This window comes from Vigna radiata, chromosome 7, assembly GCF_000741045.1.
Source record: "Vigna radiata var. radiata cultivar VC1973A chromosome 7, Vradiata_ver6, whole genome shotgun sequence".
Taxonomy (NCBI): Eukaryota; Viridiplantae; Streptophyta; class Magnoliopsida; order Fabales; family Fabaceae; genus Vigna; species Vigna radiata.
In genome coordinates, this window is record NC_028357.1 from 18,102,895 (window position 1) to 18,125,313 (window position 22,419).

At 33.1% G+C, this 22,419-nt stretch overlaps 1 protein-coding gene and 1 long non-coding RNA gene across 2 annotated transcripts; both read right to left on the reverse strand.

Annotated features, from left to right (window-relative positions):
* Positions 1-455: 455 nt before the first annotated feature.
* LOC111242034 lies at positions 456-14,062 on the reverse strand. The gene is made up of 3 exons (XR_002668519.1): positions 13,770-14,062; positions 8,911-9,237; positions 456-1,204 (listed from the first exon to the last, which is right to left on the reverse strand). It is a non-coding gene; the product is annotated as an uncharacterized LOC111242034 (long non-coding RNA).
* A 328-nt stretch (positions 14,063-14,390) lies between these two features.
* On the reverse strand, positions 14,391-17,182 carry LOC106768996 (probable mannitol dehydrogenase). Its single transcript, XM_014654429.2, has 5 exons — positions 16,948-17,182; positions 16,769-16,882; positions 15,118-15,631; positions 14,870-15,020; positions 14,391-14,762 (listed from the first exon to the last, which is right to left on the reverse strand). Exons 1-5 carry the CDS (start codon positions 17,043-17,045, stop codon positions 14,557-14,559), a joined length of 1,083 nt encoding a protein of 360 aa, XP_014509915.1. The 5' UTR covers positions 17,046-17,182; the 3' UTR covers positions 14,391-14,556.
* Positions 17,183-22,419: the final 5,237 nt, after the last annotated feature.

The window sequence follows — 22,419 nt, forward strand, 5'->3', positions numbered from 1 at the left end:
ACTACTTATGACACACTTGTCAATAATATGTGCTAGGCTTTTAAAAGTGCAATCAACAATGTAAGAAGTAAGTCCATCATAACCATGATGGAAGACATTCAAATTTACCTTATGAAAATTTACCTGATGAAGAGATGCACAACAAATAGAACAAAGATAAATTCATGTAAATGTTTCTTCTGCCAGAAAATACAAACTAGATTGGAAAAGGAATAAGAAAAGACAGAATATTGGATACCAAGGTAGTACTTATATTTTGATTATCATTTATGGAGCTTAAGCTGTTTAGTTATCGATTGTGGTTGCCTCTCAGTTACTGAGTTACTCATTCATTAGCCTTCATTTATTTATTTTTGGATTGATTCATTATGATTATACTTTATTTGATAGTGGTCAGGGGATAAATTGTTTGAGGTTAGCCACACCTTTATGATTGGTGAGAAGTTTTTGGTCAACATAGATAAATTGGAATGTAACTGGAGGAAATAAACTATAACGGAAATTTTTTACTGTCACTTGCTCACTACTATGAGATTTTTTTTTTTTTTTTTGGGGGGGGGGGGGGGGGGGTGTTGAATTGGTTTTGTATAAAAATGATTGTTTTTGAAATCCTTTTCACAAAACAGTAAGTCTTTAAACTTTTCTTGAATCGCAAGTAAAATTGTATGCAATGGAATAATATGCACATTCGAATACAGATAATATGCAATCGATCAAATGCAAAGAGTTACAGAGAAGAAAATGCAAACTCTAATTTCTATACTGGTTCGGCCAACCTGCCTACATCCAGTGTCCTTCCACTCACCCCGAGATGGAAGCCAATGCACTATAAAGAAATGAGTTTTTACAACAAGGGCTTTACAGCGACTTCACTTCAAAATGTAAATCACTTCTCTAACCCACTAATTTAATATAGGTAGAAATTAAACAGACTAGCAGCAAGAATAATCCTCTGTTGCAGTCAACCCTTTAAGATCCCCCTAAAAGTCAAGAACCACGCTCTTCTTCTTGTATACACCATAGGGAAACATCAACTCTCAACGATTGCAACAACTCCTGATCACATAGTAAACACCTTATGTGTGCAGAACGATCAAACTTTACAAATCAAACAATCCTGCTTCACAAGAAACCTTCAAGACTGGATCACCACAACAATTCTTGGTTCTTGGAGCTTTTCTCTCTTTTGTAAAACCTCAAAGCTCTAATATGAAACAGATATGAAAGTGTAAATTCATAAATTGTCTTACAGAATTCAAATCATGCATCTATGTATAGTATAAGTCATTTCAGATGCGTTTTAATCGATTATGCTATTAATATAATCGAATACATTTCACAGTTATAACAGATTAATCAATAGTCAAAGTCATTAATTGAATGATCAATTAATGTAATCGATTTGCAATAAATGCTTGGTCAATATATTTAAAAATATGACCGTTGTGACAGTTATGTCAAGCAATGAAACAATTTTCAAATCTTTAACTAACTTAATTGAATACATGATCCATGTAATCAATGAAGTTGTAACACTTAGCATATTTTGGAAACTTTTCTTCTCAAAATCCATCACAACACAGTTTGAAAAATATTGTGCAAACACACAAGTTTTAATTGATTTAAACACTAACATAATCAATTTAAAACTTGTTGCTTTGTCACAGTTTAAAGCTTAAGCTGTCTGATGACCTTAATTGATTAACACACTATTGTAATCGATTAAGTCATGCAGATGTGCTTGATGCTTGTGGTTTTTCATTTATAAAACACATTTTATGCATACACATTTATGATAATGTTTCAAACATAGTAGCATGCAATAATAATCACAATATGTTCACAAATATGCTTGTACAATTCTCACAGTAAGCATAAGCATATATAATGCATATGACACAGTACATACACATGTGGTTTTATTAAACAATGTGTTGTCATAATCAAAAACACAAAAATAGATATCACAGAGATTGTGGGTTCAACTAATCCCTTGCCCCCCTGTGAACAATCTCAACATTTTTGAAATAACTTATATCCTTGATGTTTTGCCTCTAACTAAAAGATCTTGACCAAAATACTGAAAAAGAAAAAAAGATTAAAGTCTTGGGAGTTAAAGAAAGATGAAACACAACTAACACAAAGTGGAACATGCAAGATATATGGGATTTATGGAGAACTTGCACTAAAAAAAAAATACTTGCCTACAGGTCCCTCAAATAAAAGAACCTGAAAGCCTACCAACTACACAACCACCAAGCACACTTCCTACATATTCTAAAGGAACATCACCTCAACAAACTTAGCCAACTTTAATTGACCCAACAATACCTTGTGAAGGAAGTCAGATTAGTGTCAAAACATAGCCACCACCAGCAACAACACATTCTGTTATCGCATTAGGTTTGCCACCATCTACATCTATAAGACCCATCAATAGACAAAAATTGTCATATAGAAAGGACCCTGTTTGGAAGCCATGAAACTTTATTTATATACATTTTGTAGCTACTATATGTATTTGGAACTTCATTATCTATTTTGGCCTAGATTGGAAGCCATATAATTTAAAACTTACATATGTATTTTGCAGCTTATTTTGTTTAGCACATGTATCTATGTTGGCTTAACCAAGTCCCTTCTTATGTAATTTTGAAAAAAATGTTGGCTTAACCAAGTCCCTTCTTATGTAATTTTGAAAAAAATGTTCTATTCGTGAATGTTTTTGGAACTAATATCATATGTATTTGTAGTGGATTTTAACTTCATTGTTTCTTTATATATAACTCAAACTTGTCATTCATTTAATAATATTACATTACAACATGTTATATTAATGTTTAATCTCATGTTCGATATGCATATGTCTTAACGTGAGGAAGGTGTTAGAAGTCTGAGAACGACTAAAAATAAGATAATGTACAATATATAAGTCTATGCATACCTTATTTTACAAACCAATTTTATTAGATTGATTTAGGTTTAAAGTTCGACACGTAATATGTCTTTTTCTATTAAAGATTTTTTTATTTATGAATAACTTTACATTGTCTTAATATAAATTTTGTTGATTGTGAATTTTGATTCCACCTTTTATACTCTTTTTCTTTGTATTACAATTTTTTTTCTTTTAATAAATATTCATAGAAATAGAAAGCATATGATTATTGAATCAACCCATGCCAAACTACTTGAAATGTCATATCTCATAGTGATATTAAAAAAAAAACAGAATGCCCTAAAATACGTTTTACCTATTAAATAAATTAAAAACGTATATAAAGATGGACTGGATGAATTGAAAATGGATATAAAAGAACGGAATCATCAAGCACTATTTTATCTTAGGACTATGCACCAGCATAGAATAGTGTTTCTCCATCCCTGTTACAACTATATTTAGTGTTAAAAATTGCAAATTTGAGTAAATTCAATTTAAATTTTCTTACATCACACTCATTTATGTAAATGCATAAGATGAAACCAAAGTAACACTTTATTATTTGATAAAAATAGGATAATAATATAATGGTATATCATTATATACCAAGATAAATTATTGTCAATCTATATTAATATTATTTATATATTGTGGAATTCAAATATTAAATATTACTTATAAAAGAACACTTCTATCATTTTCAATAATTGATTTTAATAGAAAAATGTATGATAAAATATAAATAAAAGATTGAATTTTCTTGTTTTATAAAATTGTATTTATTTATATTGAAATTAATTTAAGACATTTTCTGTAATACCCACTAAATTAAAAGTAAAACTTTTAAGAATATTATAAAATAACAAAATTAAGTTTTAGAGAAAAATAAAACTTACATCAAGTAAAACTTTTAAGAATATTATAAAATAACAAAATTAAGTTTTAGAGAAAAATAAAACTTACATCAGCTTTTTGAAAACATTTTCAAAAACACACCATTCCATTTTTTCCACACCAGTTCTCTCTCTAACCTTGTGCTCTTCTAAATCCTGTTCTTCTCTCTAGATTCTTCTTCTCTTGAGTCATTGAATCTTCATTCCGTAAGCGCTTAGACAATCTTGACGTCAAAGACTTCGAGTTGCATCGATCAATTTCTAGGTTCCCTTTTGGGTAAGTTGTTTTTCACTTTTCCATGCAATTTAGGGCTATGGGGCATGCAACAGTTTTGCTGCATATGATTCATTTTGTTCTTTTTCCAAAAATTTCTAATTTCTATTAGATCCTAAAAATCCTTTTCTATCTACATCTTGTCTATCTATAGGTGACTCTTGCTTTTAATTGAGGATTAAAAAAAAGGGACAAATTCCTTCTATATTGTGCTACCAATTGAAGGTAAGGAGAGCTAGATTTTTCTTATTTAAAATTTGTAGAAGTATGTAAGTATCATATTTATATATAGAAAGTTAATATCCAACGTTGTTTTTTTTTTTTCAATTTCTTTGTTTTGTTTACCTTATTGGTACCACTTGATTAATTTGGTATAAAATTGTTATTTAGTTACATTGTCTTATTGTTGTCTGTATCTTTTTACAAATCATGTTTGTGTATGATTCATAGTTCATTCTTTGCTTGAATACGTGGAGGATATTGAGTACTCGAAATCTTCACTTCAATTGTTGACTTTTACTAAAAAGCAATTAGTTTAAGCTTGAATATTCTGATTTTTGTAGTCTTGGTGCTTGCATTTTCACTTTTGAAGATGATGTTTCTCTTTAAAGATAAATGCTGGTTGAACCTGGATGTAATAAGTAACGTGTGGTTTTCATCTAGTTCATTTGCCTAATGTATTGACTAAGAGTTTTATTTCGGAATTTTGATAGTTGCAGAAGCATGAATATGGTTTCTTACTTTTAGAAAAGGCAGAGATAGAGATAAAGTTAAGTGGTATAAAATTTAGAGTAAAATAGTGGGGATGTAGTTAGATGCTACAGGAAATTTTCACTAGGTACGGAAATAAGAAGCTAGTGGTAGACCACCTTATATTTTTGTTTATAAACGATTGGAAATGGGATCTCTGTGTAGCATTCTCGTAACTATAAATTGGTGGTTTCAAAGAATTTGATAAATTATAAAAAGGAGGGCATGAGAGGGCCGTGAGGGTATTTGTTTTTTATAATAATTTGTTAAATATCTAATTTAGTTACTTTAATACGTTAGTCTTCTTTGTTGGAAATTGTTTAAGTAAACTTAAATCATAAAAGTTTAATTAACATATTTTATTTAAGCCATGATGGTTTAAGAAAATATATTTTTGGTGTATTAGAAATTACATTCCAGAGGCCTTTTAATTTTATTGACGTATGACTTTAAATATTTTAGTCTAAGCATGTAGATAGTTTCACCTTTTGTTAATTTTATTGACTTTAAATATTGAAAGTAAGGAAGCTATTAGACATATGATTGTATTAGGGTCATCCTTGTTGGTTAATGATAAGTATAAATGGTTGTAATGTAGTCTTAGGTCTTCGTAGAGAAACGGTGAACTATTACTTATTTTGGGGTTGTAGAACTATATTACTTGGTGGTAACTTTAGTGTGCATATTTTGATTTGTTTATAATTCAAAAGTATATGACTTGAGAAAGAATGAAACATGATTTCAAGATTGTTGGCGATGATTTAAATGTAAGATCTCTAGGTGAGATCTTTGTAATGTTTAGAATGAATATAGGAAGCTCGGTCTTGGGGGTTATCCTAACACTCTAATGACTCTTTCAATCTCACTTAGAGAAGAATTAGTCATGTGGTGAGAGTAGTAGGAGGTCTTGGGTGCTTCCAGTATGACCCAAGGTGAACGATAACGGACTTACACTTGTGTGTGTGGTAGGGTTCAACCCATGGCAATGGCTTTGCAAAGCAGTAGAGGCTACCACAAGTGCACAACCCGCCATAGCTCGATATTCATTCTATGTTCGGACGAGTCTTGTCTAGATTAAAATCTGTTACAATATACTATGTGTTTTAATTGCATGAATATTATTGTGTACGTTAGATTAAATTGCATTAACATGTATATTTTTGAGAATCTAGCTCACCATTGCATGTTTGGTGTTTGTTTTGTATGTTTGTCTTATTCCTGTCGTAATGATCATCAAAAATGGATGTCAACAGAGGCAAATGATGTTCCAATGGAGCAAGCCTTGGAAGGTGAAGATACTGCACCTAGTTCTTAGGATTTTTTTTTCTCTTTACTTTATTTTGAAAGATATTTCTGTAAAATGAGTTTGAACTTTATAATTCCTTGAAATTAGCTTTAATCATCTATTTATTTTGAAATACTTTGAATTAAGTATAATTTAAGGTTATAATTTATTTTGGAATGACTGTAAAATTATAAATCTATATTTATATCCTCTTAGCTGCTCTCTTTTATTATAATGATCATTGTTCTAGATTATATATTTCCATATAATTCGGGATGTCACATTTTCTCAATTCATTATATTATTCAATTAATTTACTTATTTTTATCAATCAATTAAATCAACTACAAAATTTTATTGATCACGTTTTATTTTTCACTCTCTTTTTTTCTATCCAACCCTGTATCTTTTTCTTTCTTTCATCTTTTTCACTCTCACTTAAATTCAAACAACATATTAAAAGTTACTCCTCCTATAAAATAAATAAATAAAAAAGACACAACAGTCATTTTTGAAATAAATGAGAGTGAAAGAAATAAAATCCTTAAATTTGGGTCGAGTAACGAGAATAATGAGTTTCGTAACCCAAGGACATAAAAATATATAATAATACTATTTGTTTAATAATTTAATAAAAGTATTATTTGTCTTATAAATTTAATATTTAATATAATAAAGGTTTAATCATTCAGGAAGTCTCTATTTTTGCGTAGAATCTCAATTTCATCCCGTTTTTTTTGGATTTTTCAATTGGGTTCTAATTTTTTGAAAATTGCAACAATTAGATCCTTTCCGTTAAATTGAATCCAACGGCGTTAATGTGTGTTTAACGTGGCACGCTGGAGTCAATTTCTTACCTGACATGGATAGGGACACCTTAATGTGAGGCAACCAATGTGAGGTAACCACCTCATCATCCCTGCCACATCAGTTTTATCTTTCATCTCCAGAACCCTAATCCTCTTACCAACCTCCTTGTGCCGCCAGCATCACTAGACCACCACAACTCCTCTGTTAGTCACCATGGTCCATCTTCTACTCCGTCAACCATGCATAACTTCTCCACCACAGTTCATCTTCGCCAGAGCACCACTCAAACATGCACGAAACCTCCATAGCGTCATCTCTTCTTTGAATTCTCGTTTCACTCGCAAACTTAGAAATCATAGAGCCCTAATACAAAAAATCTCCAAATCAGAAAACCCAATCGAACCATGAAACCCACTGCGAGTTTTTCCCCAAACGTGGCAACACAGAAACCCTAATTCGTGAAGAAGGAGGCTTTCGAGAATGTGGTGGCACGATGTGTTTCCTCTAATTTTGGTTTCTGCTGGGTTTCTGGAATTTGGTAATTGCAGGTCCGCATTGATGATAAACGAAGCTTGGATGGCAGCGACAATGAAGTTTGCGAGGTGAGGGCGACCTAACTGGTATGGTGCAAGGTCGATGGTGACTCGAAGGGTTTCGCGAATGGAGGAGGAGCTCGTCGCTGTTGATGGCGCGATTGCGTTTGGGTGGCACTTGTGGGATTTCCTGAATCGCAATTCTCTAGTTTCAATTTTGTTGATGTTCGCTGCGATTCTAATTGGTTGCAGAGCTTACGAAGATGGTGATAATGGAGGACAAGTCACGACGGCTTGCAGTTCGAGTGCGGCAGCGCTGTAGTGGCGAGAGTGATAGATGGTGGGGTGCCATGGTTGCCGGATGAAGAAGCTTGTGTTTGACGAAGGACGAAAGTGACAGAGGGCTTGCGGTGGCCATGGAGATTCACGAAGAAGGTTGAGGGGAGGGATAGTTGTCGGCGAGAATGACAGTGGCGGTGCATGGTAGCCAAGGTTTGGAAATTAGGGTTTCTGTTTGGAGAAGGGTTGAAGGAGATGCTGACGTGACAGGAGTGATAAAAGTCCAATGTGCCATGTCAAACCCACACTAATGTCGTTGGACCCAATTTAACGGAAAGGGCCCAATTGTTGTAATTTTCAAAAAATTGGAACCCAATTGAGAAATCCAAAAAGAACAGGACGAAATTGAGATTCCACACAAAAATAGGAACTTTCTGAATGATTAAATCTATAATAAAAGAATTATAGTCATTATCATTTTTATATTTTCGGAATTAGTTTTTATATTTATATTATATTTAATTTTCTTATATTTCTTGTTGAGTAAACGAGTTTCTTATATGGATAAAAAAAATTAATCACTCTGTTCAAGGAAAAGTTACTGTATACACTTTCTTTTACAATTTTAGCTGATTTGAATTGAAAAAGAAACAAAAATTATTTGCGAACATCTTATTTCAAAGGACTCTAATATGTTGTTAACAACATTTTATAATAAGTTATTGATACTTTTAATGAAGTTAGTTATACGGTGGATTACTGTTAAACACAATAATCACACCTCTGTTAGTTATTTTTAGTTAGGATTTCATACATTGTATAAGACCCTTTTTTTTTTCATATTCCCATGAACTCTATAAATAGAGTTCTTCTCTGTATTTTCAAACACACAGAATAATATACATCATGTTTCATCAGAGTTACAGAGCATTCTCTGAAAACAGTAAACAAAGTTGCTTTCCACTTACCTGAGACGCTCCTCTATCTTTTCTTCTTCATCGTCTTCCTCTTTCCTTCATCACGCATGAACTCTATAAATAGAGTTCTTCTCTGTATTTTCAAACACACAGAATAATATACATCATGTTTCATCAGAGTTACAGAGCATTCTCTGAAAACAGTAAACAAAGTTGCTTTCCACTTACCTGAGACGCTCCTCTATCTTTTCTTCTTCATCNTCTTCCTCTTTCCTTCATCACGGAGGGAGATCGCCTCTTGCACAGTAACACGCAGAGCTTCAGCTTCGCCTTCACGCCTCAGCTGCTTTCTCTCTCTTTGTCTTGTCTGTGCAGAGAAGGTTCTCGACTAAGTGAACCTCTTTCTTTCTTTTACTCTGTCAGTCAAGGCTTCTTGGGCCTCAGATTGGGCCAGGCCCAATTCTTTTATGGTATCAAGAGCGAATGTTCACTTCCGCTACTCCAATCTTTCAATCTTGATGGTTCTTGCTTGACTTTCTTGAAGTATTCCTTATTCTAATCAAATGGCAGAAGATAATACAGATCAGTCAAACAACCCTTCTAGTCCCTTCTATCTACATCCCGGGGAGAATCCAGGTTTAACACTCATTTCTCAGGTCTTGAATGAAACAAACTATTCTTCTTGGAGTAGCAGTATGAGAAGAGCCCTTCTTTCTAAAAATAAAATCAAATTTATTGATGGGTCTATCAAGAAACCCAAAACGACAGAAAAGTTGTTTGATTCATGGGAAAGATGCAACATGATGGTGCTCTCATGGATTATAAAGACACTTTCTCCACAAATTGCAGAAAGTGTGATATATGTTGAAGAGGCAAAGGAATTATGGGATGAATTAAGAGAAAGATTTTCTAAAGGAGACTACTTTAAAATTTCTGATCTTCTTCAAGATATTCACTCAATCAAACAACAGGAAATGAGTGTCAACCAGTTTTTTACAGATCTGAAAATTCTTTGGGAAGAATTGGAATCCCTTAGACCCATACCCAGCTGTACGTGTAAAATCCCCTGCAGCTGTGAACTTTCCAAGATTTCTCTAAAATACAGAGAAATTGAACACGTCATATGCTTCCTAAAAGGGCTCAATGATACCTACAACACTGTTCGTACACAAATTCTCTTAATGGAACCCCTCCCACACATAAACCGTGTTTTCTCACTCATTATGCAGCAAGAAAGGCAAGAAAGACCTGAAATTGCCCACAATCAACTCGCTGAAACAACAAAAATCCTTGCCACTGTGAACAACAAAGGCAACAACTGGAAAGGGGACCAGACCTGGAAAAATCAAGGTCGTGGTTCTGGACAAGGAAGGGGCAGAGGCAGAAATCCTAACTATGGGAAACAATGCTCATACTGCAATAAGATGAACCATGTGGTGGATGAATGCTGCTCCAAGCATGGCTACCCACCTTGGTTTAAAAAGACTGACGAGAATTCTGAAGGCAGGGGAGGCTGGAGTTCAGCCAATGCTTGCCAGAATACCTCTGCACCAGAGACAGTACAGAGAGACAACACAGGCACTATTTTAAGTGCATTAACAGCAGATCAAATGCAGAAGCTTCTCAAACTGATTGAGAAGACTGAAGAGCCCAGCCACAACATCAATCACATGCAAAATAATAATAAGGAAGGAGATCCAGGTACTCTTTCTTGGATCATTGATACTGGGGCCACTGGTCATGTGACCCATAGGAGAGAAAACTTCATAACTTTCTATAAAATTAAACCCATAACTGTTAAGTTACCAAATAATACTGATATTACAGCCAAATATGCAGGGACAATTCAGTTTTCTCAGAATTTTATCCTCTTTAATGTCTTATATATTCCTGATTTTTCTTTCAATCTGATCTTTGTTCAAAGCCTTACAAAAGACTTAAATTGCAGTCTAACTTTTTCTTCTAAGGATTGCCAGATAAGGGAGAATTCTACATTGAAGATGATTGGGTGTGCTAGCCCTTACAAAGGCCTCTATTACCTACAAGACTTTCCCAGTCCTGATCAGAATTTTATTTCCAAAACAGTTTTCTCTTTTAAACATGTAGACATAAATTTGTGGCACTATAGGTTAGGCCATCCTGGACATAAAATTGTGAGACAGATCTGTGAACATTTTCCTTATGTGCAAATGAATGCTGACACTGTTTGTGATGTTTGTCACTATGCCAAACAACATAAATTGCCCTTTCCTATAAGTATTTCTCTGTCTACTGAATGTTTTGATCTTATACATTGTGATATATGGGGTCCCATTTCTGTTCCTTCTGTTCACGGTCACAAGTATTTCCTTACTATTGTAGATGATTATAGCTGACACACTTGGATATTTTTAATGAACAATAAAGGGCAGACTAGGAATCTTCTAAAAAATTTCGTTATTAAGATGAAGAATCAGTTTGGAAAGGTGATTAAAACTATTAGATCCGATAATGGGCCTGAATTTAGTTATACTGACTTGTATGATTCCTATGGGATCAATCACCAAACTAGTTGTGTTGAAACCCCTCAACAAAATTCTGTGGTGGAACGCAAGCACCAACATATTCTCAATATAACTCGTAGTCTTATGTTTCAATCCAATTTACCCAATGTTTATTGGTCCTATGCTGCCAGTCATGCTGTCTACCTTATAAATAGGTTACCCACTCCCATACTTAATGGGAAAACTCCACATGATCTCATTTACAACACTCCTCCTACTTATCTAAACCTTAAAACTTTTGGATGCCTCTGTTTTGCTTCCACCCTTGAGGCTGACAGAAATAAACTTGAGCCAAGAGCTACAAAGTGTGTTTTCCTTGGATACAAAAGTGGAGTCAAGGGTTATATTGTTCTTGACATTCACACTAGGGAATTATTCATAAGCAGAAATGTTGTCTTTTATGAAGACATTTTTCCTTGGAAAAATCAGCAAGACAACACAGAGATAAACAATCAAGAAGCAGACAGAACTGCTTTTATTACTGATCCCGTGAGCAGCATTGTCACTGAGAATAATGACAGACATGTAGCACGGCAAGTAGAGCAAGATGACACAGATCAGAATCCCATTGAGAGTCATGTTGGAGGCAATGAAGAGAACACTGGATACAGAAGGTCTGACAGAATCAGAAAACACCCAGGATATCTGGATGACTATGTACATCAGGTTAATCAATCCTTGACTTTAAAGAACAGTTTAAAAACACCCTATCCCATCTCTGATTCATTGTCTTGTGAATCCTTGACAGAGAAACATCTGACATATACTATGGCCGTGGCTGCCAGCATTGAACCTCAGTCTTATAAAGAAGCCAAAGATGTGCGTGAGTGGGCAGATGCTATGCAGAAGGAAATCAAGGCTTTGGAAGAAAATCACACTTGGTTTTTGACCGAACTTCCTCCAGGGAAGACTGCAATAGGATGCAGATGGGTGTATAAACTCAAATATAAGGCTGATGGCACCATTGAAAGACATAAAGCTCGCCTTGTGGCAAAGGGGTATACTCAACAAGAGGGAATAGATTTCTTAGATACTTTTTCCCCCGTTGCTAAATTGACTACAGTCAGGCTTCTTATTGCACTAGCAGCATCTCAGAACTGGTTTTTGCATCAATTGGATGTGGATAACGCATTCCTACATGGAGACCTAAATGAGGAAGTATACATGGAACTACCACCTGGTCTGAATGCTCACAAAGAGGGCCAAGTTTGCAGGCTTACTAAGTCCCTATATGGTCTCAAACAAGCTAGTAGGCAGTGGTTTGAGAAATTGTCTACCTTTCTCATTTCTGTTACCTATGTACAGTCTAAATCAGATCACTCCCTTTTTATCAAAAATACAGATACTAGTTTCACAGCTTTGCTCGTCTATGTAGATGACATTATATTGGCTGGAAATTCCATGAAGGAAATCAATCACATTAAGAGCCTTTTACACAACAGGTTTCATATAAAAAATCTAGGGGAACTCAAATACTTTCTTGGGCTTGAAGTAGCAAGGTCTAAGAAAGGAATCCATTTATCTTAGAGAAAATATGCTTTAGATATTCTTAAGGAGACAGGAATGCTAGGTTGCAAGCCCTGCACCACTCCCTTTCTAAGTGACACAACTTAGACGATCCAAGCTCCTATAGAAGATTGATAGGGAAATTGCTTTACTTATCTAATACTAGACCTGACTTGTGTTTCTCAATTAACTTATTAAGTCAATTCATGCAATCACCCACTAATTTTCATTTTCGGGCTGTCCAACATATTCTCAGGTACATCAAGTCTAAGCCATCAGAAGGATTATTCTTTTCAGCTGGTTCACCCATACATTTGAAGGCATTCAGTGACTCAGATTGGGCGACGTGTCCTACAACCAGAAGGTCTACTATAGGGTTTTGTGTTTTTCTAGGATCATCACTCATTTCATGGAAATCCAAGAAACAAAGCACAGTCTCTAGGTCATCTACAGAGGCAGAATACAGGGCTCTAGCAGCCACTGCATGCGAAATACAATGGATCGATTATCTGTTGAATGACTTACAAGTACAGCAAGTCGGGACTCCAGCTCTCTACTGCGACAATAAATCAGCAAGGCACATAGCTCACAACCAGAGCTTTCACGAACGAACCAAGCATATTGAGCTCGATTGTCACGTCGTTCGTGAGAAAGTACAAACTAATGTTCTACGTCTTCTCCCTGTTCGTTCAGATGAACAACTCGCAGACATCTTTACAAAATTTCCACACCGCGTCCGGTTCAAGTCTATCGTTCCAAAGCTTGGTCTGATCACCATCCATCATCCAGCTTGAGGGGAGGCTAATGAAGTTAGTTATACGGTGGATTACTGTTAAACACAGTAATCACACCTCTGTTAGTTATTTTTAGTTAGGATTTCATACATTGTATAAGACCCTTTGCTTTTTCATATTCCCATGAACTCTATAAATAGAGTTCTTCTCTGTATTTTCAAACACACAGAATAATATACATCATGTTTCATCAGAGTTACAGAGCATTCTCTGAAAACAGTAAACAAAGTTGCTTTCCACTTACCTGAGACGCTCCTCTATCTTTTCTTCTTCATCNTCTTCCTCTTTCCTTCATCACGGAGGGAGATCGCCTCTTGCACAGTAACACGCAGAGCTTCAGCTTCGTCTTCACGCCTCAGCTGCTTTCTCTCTCTTCGTCTTGTCTGTGCAGAGAAGGTTCTCGACTAAGTGAACCTCTTTCCTTCTTTTACTCTGTCAGCCAAGGCTTCTTGGGCCTCAGATTGGGTCAGGCCCAATTCTTTTAACTTTTTCTACAATAAGTCATTTGAAACGAACTAATACGAACATTGTAAAAAATTGTTAAAAAATATTTTTCTATTTCAAATATAAATTAATTAAAGAAAAATAAATAAAAAAAAAGAAAAATATTCTCTTAATATTTTTTTTTTGACAATTTTTTTATATTATATATGAAATAATATTAACATATATGTAATAACACATGATTAATCTGTTTCAAAATATTTAAGTGAAGTATTATAAAAAATTTATTAAAAAAAGTTTTTATGATAAAAAAACAAATATAATCAAATTAAGATATTCAAAGGGTGAATTTTCATCACAGTATGGCACATAAACTCTTGTATAATTTGTAATTTAGGCTTATGAAGAAATTTTCTTTCAATTCTTCGAGAATACTGTATAATAGATGATAACTATTAATCACATAACATTGGTACAGAAGAGACGTTTATTAATCACCGACAAATGCCAACTTCATCAAATTAAGAACAGAAACAAGCAATAACTTCACCCTCGTGCATTATTTCTCGACATGGACGAGGAAAATATCAAGAACTTGATTTTAGTGTGTTGCCAATGTCAATAACAAATCGATATTTTACATCTGCTTTGACGAGACGCTCCATTGCTTTGTTCACATAATCAATAGGAATAATCTCAATATCAGGCTTTATATCGTGTTTGACAGCAAAATCAATCATTTCTTGTGTCTCCTTTATTCCTCCAATGCTACTGCCAGTTACACCCTTTCTGGCTGCATATAAAACAAGTATATCAAATTTACATGATAGCAAGTTCATTCAATTGAGTAGTAAAATGGTTCTTCATACATATGTAATAATTTTCCAAGTGCGTGCATACCTAGTAAAGGAAAGATGGGTAGCTCCAAAGGCTTATCAGGAACACCAACTATCACAAGTTTCGCATGACTCTTCAACAAATCCAACAGAGGGAGCAGAGGATGGACTGCAGAAACTGTGTCTATTATACCATCCAAGGTACCCTTTATAGCCTAAATCGAAAAATGGTCATTAGAAGTTAAGCAATAAACTATTCCTAACTGATACCCAAACTAAACCATATTTAAAAGGTTCGAAAAGAGCAAGTACCTGCATCTGATCTTCCTCACGACTGACCACAAATGAGTCAGCTCCAAGATGCTCAATGGCTTCTTTCCTTTTATTTGGAGATGTGCTGATTACAGTGACCTTAGCTCCAAAAGCTTTGGCAAACTTGACAGCCATGTGACCAACCCCACCAAGACCAACCACACCCACATGGGTGTCTGGCTTGTCAAGTCCAAAATATATGAGAGGGCTATACACTGTGATCCCAGCACATAAGAGAGGTGCAGCAGCCTCAAGAGGTAGACCGTCAGGAATGCTGATGACAAAGTGTTCATCTACAACCACCAGATCAGAGTAGCCTCCTTGTGTGATGCTTCCATCAACATACTTCGCTCCGTATGTCAGAATCATTTTTGGACAGTAGTTCTCGAGATTCTCATCACAGCTTTTACATGACCTGCAGGATAGAACCATGCACCCCACACCCACCTTGTCACCCACCTTCAACTTTTCCACCTTGCTTCCTACCTCTATCACTTCACCTGCAATCTCGTGCCTGCCTTACGGTGCTCAAATTATAATACAATCTAATTAACACTTATTAACTTCTATCACTTATCATTCCTCAACAGAAAAACATATTTCCGATCAAATCGTAGCTGATACTTTATAAAATGAATTAACTACGTCAAATATGCCAACTCATAACGGATGAAACTTATCCATAATTAATCACCCAAATTTGTTAATAAATTAAACTGACTCAACTTACCTAATGTTAAAAATTCATCCATAAAATACTCATCAATAAATTTTATTGAAAATTTTTATGATAACAAATTTATTTTTGATTATTCATAAAATCCTAAATATTACAACTTAATCTTATTTTCCTCTCTTATCCTCTTTTATTTTTTCATTCTTTTCCTCTACCTTTTCCTTTTTCTCTTTCTCCTCTTTTATTCTCGTCTTCTTTTTCTTTTTCATATTTTTCTTTATTCTTTATCTTCACTAACTCTTTTATGGTTGATCATCAATTTTCATTATTGTCACTATCATTCCTGTTATTGTCCTTAGTGTTATCATCACCTCTTTCTCTATCTTCTCATTTATTTTAAATTAATTTATAATAAATATTTATCAAAATTTGCTAAAAAATTGGTATCCATTAAATTAATACATTTATTGAAAAAATTGCCCACAATTTTAAAAAATACAATCAATTATCGATAAAATTTAAAATAATATTGCTATCAATTGATTTATCGACAAATTTTATAATAATATAATTAAAATTCAAAAGTAAAAATTTCAATTCTCATTTAGTAAATGAATTTTCCCACCAATAAAATTATAATTTATATATAAATTTTACTTACAAATATAATGTTCATATTCTAGTTAATAATTAACTTTTAAAATCTATAAATAAAATTCATTAATAAATATACAAAATTTAATATTGGTGATATATATATATATGATTAGAAAGAAGGATGTTTGTTCTAGGAAGATCAAATGAGTTTCCAAGTTTGAGTTGTAGCTTAGCCATTCTCTTTGGTTTGAAATGGTTGATTTGAATAAATTTACGGAACTGTTTGTTGTTTTATAAATAAAGTGAAGAGAATATTTAATGTTTGAAGATGGTTTGAAAGATTGTTGAAATACACTTGAAAAAGAAGAGGAAGTGTACCCGGGTACGAGTGGATAAAAGGATGGACCCCATTCACTCTTTGCATTATGGAGGTCGGTGTGGCATATACCAGAGTATAAAACTTTGATTGCTACATCTTTCTCTCCTGTATCCCTGCACCATTAGAAATCCTTAAACATTTTTCAAGTTCAGGAATTGAAGAGGTTTGAAATGAGTACCTTCTCGTGAAATTGAAGGGGGAAAGAACCCCAGATGTGTCTCTTGCTGCCCATCCAATAGCCTTCCTTGTATGCTCCAGTCCTGGTGTAATAGCCATTTCAAGATGTTTCTACCCAATTTTGGAGGAAGCAACTAACATTTAAAGGCACCCTAAGATCAGAGATATGTGACTCACAGTGCTTCCCCTATTCAATCATTAACTACGAACAACGTGCCCACTCTGCTTTCCTTTTCAAGCTCTTTTTTTAAAAAAAATTGTTTCATGGAAACCCCAAGAAAAAGGTAATCATGCAATCGTTATCGTTTTCCTTTTCTTTTAATATATTTATACACCCAACAATATATATACTATACATGTATTAATGGACAATGTATTAAATTTATTATTAAAATATTCGTACCGTTGTCGGTGAATAGATAGGTTTTTTTTTCGCGAAGCTGCTGTTATTTTAATTCAATATAAAATGAGTAAATATTGAAAACTATTTAAAAACATTAAAATTTGAAAACACAATTTACAATTTAAGGAAATCATGATATAGGACGATTTTAAATTGTTTATTTCTTTTAATTTTTAAGGAAATCATATTCTATATGTGTGACTTTCATTTTTCCTAAAATAAATTTAATTTTAAAATTTTTTTGTTTTATAAATAAAAAAATTCAAAATCATTTTATTAACTGAATAAACTTACATATTAAATATTAAAACATTTTTTAAATATTATACCCATATAAAATAAATAAAATTTACATTTCAATTTTAATTATCAAATTATTTACAAGAATTAAAATAAAAAATATCAAGTTTTGAAAAATAAAAAATAACTTTATTTCAGTAATCTAATTACTAAAATATATGGAAAATTAAAAAATGAATAAAAATTTAAAATATATTAATCAAAATATTAAAAACAAATTTAAAATAAAAATATGTTTGCTTAAATACTTAAAATGAAAAAAAAATAGAAAATAGATGGAAATATTAATAATGAAAAGGACAAAATGATAAAAGTCTTCCATTAATTCACAACCTCTAAAACATATAATAAATATTATAAGTTTACATGTTTCATACAACTCCTATGAAATAAAATAATAATAATGATACAAAATTATATATTTAAAATATGATATTAATAAGTGTAAAATAAATTAAATTATAATTTGAAATTATAAATTTTTTAACAGTTTAAAAATTGCTCTTTTATCAACTTCAGTCTAAAATCGCATTTAGAAAACAATAATTTTCTTTTTTATTTTCAAATAAAATTATGTATTACTATGAATTTTTATTTTTAATTATGTTAACACTCTCACAACATATCAATTATTATTAAAGATAGAGAACAAAATATAAAATATAAAGTATCACACCAAACACATAATAAAAGTTATACTCTAGGTAACATAAACAAATCATATATATATATATATATATATATATATATATATATATATATATATATATATATTATGAAAAAATCTAAATAAATACATAAAACTAAAGCATTAAACCACTTATATTGTTCTTTGTGAATCAAAATTAAATTAGTTAACTTATTAACATAATAATTTTCTTCACAAAAAATATGAGAAACTTTAAAATATACATGCTTACAAAAATGTAAGTATTGATGTCATCTCCCTCTAAGACTCCAAGTAACCACTCGTTGATCCAAAAAGTTAAAACAGACTAAAGAAGAATTACTCTCCAACCAAAGCCTCCTAAAGTCCTCCCTCCAAATACTAATGCACTTTTGTCCTTCGAACTCGAATAATATATTTCAATTTTGACGAAACCGATGCATGAAATGACTCGGTAGAATTTTTGAAAAACTCACGAATTTATAAGCCTCAATTGTAAATAAACTGAAGTCATTGAGCTCGGTTAACACAAAATCAAAGCCTAAAAGTGCATCAAAATTTTTAAAATTTAAAAAAAAAAATCATGTTTTTATTTATTTAACTGAAAAGGACATATGGCTTCGGTTGTAAAAAGAAACGAAGCCTTATGCACTTTATGCCTCAATTCTGAAAAAAACTAAGGCTATATCTTCTTTTAGAATTTCAAAATTGCAACTCCGATATACCCAAGATCAGATACAACTCAACCGATAATGGATAAAATTCGAATAAGGTTAGATATAGCTTGATGATGACGGTTTAAAACATTGTTATTTGTGATGCGATTTTGACACTAAAAGCATCCTTTTTCACTTAGAAACTTGCTTGGTCTCATCCATTTTTAATAAATTGTGTGAACAAGAGAGTTGAGGTTGATTTCAATGATTTTATGACTAATTTCCCTTGTTTTGAAAAAGATCGAGTTAATACTGGAAGAAAAGATGAAAGACCAAGAAGAAGGAGCTCAGAAGGGGTCAAAAAGGCACCAGAAAGAGGGAAAACCCGCAGCTCAGCGACCAGGAGCGCAACTGAAGCGCAAATAATCGACGTTCGCCGCCCGGGCGGTGGCCCTTGACGCTTGGGTGACGCTGCTTAGTAGCCTGGGCGTCCAAAAGTGACGCCTAAGCCCAACATGACCCCCAATTCACGCTTAAGCGAACTCCCTAGGACGCTTGAGCGCGATTTCACGTGGATCGAGCCCTGTTTCAACTCTGATTTGATTCTTTTGGACCAGGCCGCACTCTAGGACGCGTTTGACATTATTTAAAAGACCCTTGGGCTCTAGGTTTTGCATCCCTAGCAGAGAAGAGTATAGCAATACACTCTTAGCCAATTCTTAGTCTTCCATTCTCTTTCTTTCTTCCATTATTCATAGAGATCCCCCATGTCTATGGGGAACTAATTTCTATTTGTTGTTGGGGAATGATGTAACCTTGTAAACTCTCATGTATTTGAATTGATTCTTAATTTCATATGCTTTTTCATTAATTGTTAGAGTAATTGATATGCTTTTATTCTTGCTTATACAATAGCATTATTTATGAATTGCATGAGTGCCGGGAGGTTCCTTTCAATTCAGGTTCTTGTTGAATTACTCCTAAGGGTTATATTGATCAAGGATGAGGATATGAGTCTTAGTCGTATTAACCTTTTGATCTTCACATCTTTTTACTAGGAATGCTAGGAATTGTATGAACTTATAATTAGGGACAAACTTATTTACCGAGGGATCGGGTTTAAGTGATTTAGTGAGGGACGTTGGCATTAATGCATAAAGAAGAATTCTTATATACATGAGAGGGAACTTGGTGAAATCTAACCCCAACAACATACCCATCTCATATAAATCAATCTCCATTCATCTCTATGCTCCTTTGCCATTGATCAACTGCATTTTATTTTTTATTATTTTTGCACTCCAAACCCATGATCTCTTTTATTTTTAAGTCTTAATTAATCCTATTTTCACACAACTGTTTAGCGCCGAGAGTCCTCTGGGATACGATACTTGGTCTTACCATTTTATATTACTTGTGCAACTCGGTACACTTGCCGATTTGCCCCAACACTCGACCAAGGTCAGCACAACTTGGCCAAGGTCAGCCCAACTCAGCTAAGGTCGATTACAAATCTTTTTTTTTTTTAATTTGTTTTTTCTCAACAGGACATATGGCTACGTTTCTTTAACCAACCAAGGCCATATCCTCTTTCTGCTTTAGTTATATTACTAACCGAGGTCATATCCTCTTTCAAAACTACCACTTTTCTTTAGCAGGACCTATGGCCTCAGTGTTCTATAGAACTAAGGCCATATCCTCATCTGCTTCGGCTTTGTGAGAAATAAGAGCCAAAAGGTTGATTAAAATTTCAAAATATTCACTAAAATGTATAATTTTTATTTTATTTTATTACCAACATTTACGCTTCCGTTTTACGAATAACCAAAGTCATAAGGTGGATATTGTTTTGGTTATTCGAATAAATAGGGTCATATGTCCTTCTAGGGTTAAATTCGCAAAAGAAACAAAGGTTACCACTTTCTTCTTCCTTCCTTCCGTTGCAATCCTCTGCAAACCAATGCACAACATTTTCGTTTACTACTTGACTCACTTTGTCTCCGAACGCGAACATCACCATCACTACTCTATACCTAGCCGACACTGTCACACTGTGTTCATTCCTCATTTTCAAAGTCATGTTATGTTCATTAAAATCGTCATGAAGAGCTTGATTATCGTCATTTTTTATTTTGCATTTTTTTGCTTGCGTTCATTCATCAGATTAATATGTTGTTAATATTTGTGTCCAAGTACTATAGGATTGTGGTGCAATTGTGCAGCTCTCCAAAACATGACTAATGAACCTATAATTTTCTAGTATGTTGTTTACTTTTTGTATGTTGGATATGTGATTAATTATATGCTTAAATATATTTTTATATTGAGTTAGTCTTATTTACTAATAATTTATAAGTATTGAATCTTGAATTGTCCGATTAGAAAGTTTAAGAATATTTATTACCTTTTCATAGGTTATTAGTGCATATACATTTTAATATACATGTCTTAAAATTCATGAATATTTTCTAAATTTGTTTTGTAGTGATCTTCGGGTGCATATTTGATTGTGGTTTGTAATGACTTTCATTCTGTGTAACCTGACGACCAATGCAAAATGCTAGCAAAATTTTGTGAAATTTAATATATTCTACTTAAAATTGATATGTACAATAAACTAAAGAAAGTAAATCTTCTTTAATGAGATAAGGTCAAAACTTGATTACAAAAAGATATCGAGGTGATCACTCACTTAAAGATTACTGAAATTGTTACAATTTCAGCATATATATATATATATATATATATATATATATATATATATATATATATATATATATATATATGTATGGATTGAAATTGGATTAATTCACCACGCATTAGTGTTGAGTATGAGAGGGACTAAGAGAATTTATACAATTTGCACAACATAATGAGAGTAAAAGTGGTGATGAAGTGTGTTAAGCCCTTGGCAAGTGTACTAGATCGTTATCAAGTAATATAAAACGGGTAAGTCTGAGTATCGTTTTCCCAAAGGACACTTAGGTCTTAACTTTCATGTAAGTAGATCGCATAAGACTTGAGAAGAAATTAATTTTAGGGTTTGGATGCAGAACAAAAATAAACATGCAATATGTAGTGAATCAATTGGCTAGAAGAAACTATGGATGAATGGAGTTGTTGGGGTTTACAATTTCATCTTATCCACCCTCTTATATATACTCTTCTTATCTACTTAACTTATTTTTCATATTGTCATGCAAACTTTCTTAGTCTACCCTAAACCCAATCTCTTGGTGAAAAGAGCCTATTACTAATTACTGGCTTGCTATCTCTAGCCTCCCCTATTAACTAATAATGCATGATAACCGGAAGCAAAATACAATTGATCGTCCTACCCCTATCTCTAGGCGGTATTATCATAATCAAGGAATTCCCCCCAGTTCATCACATTATTGTACGTCTCCGTATCAATAAAGACAAACAACATTTACCGAATGAGTTAAA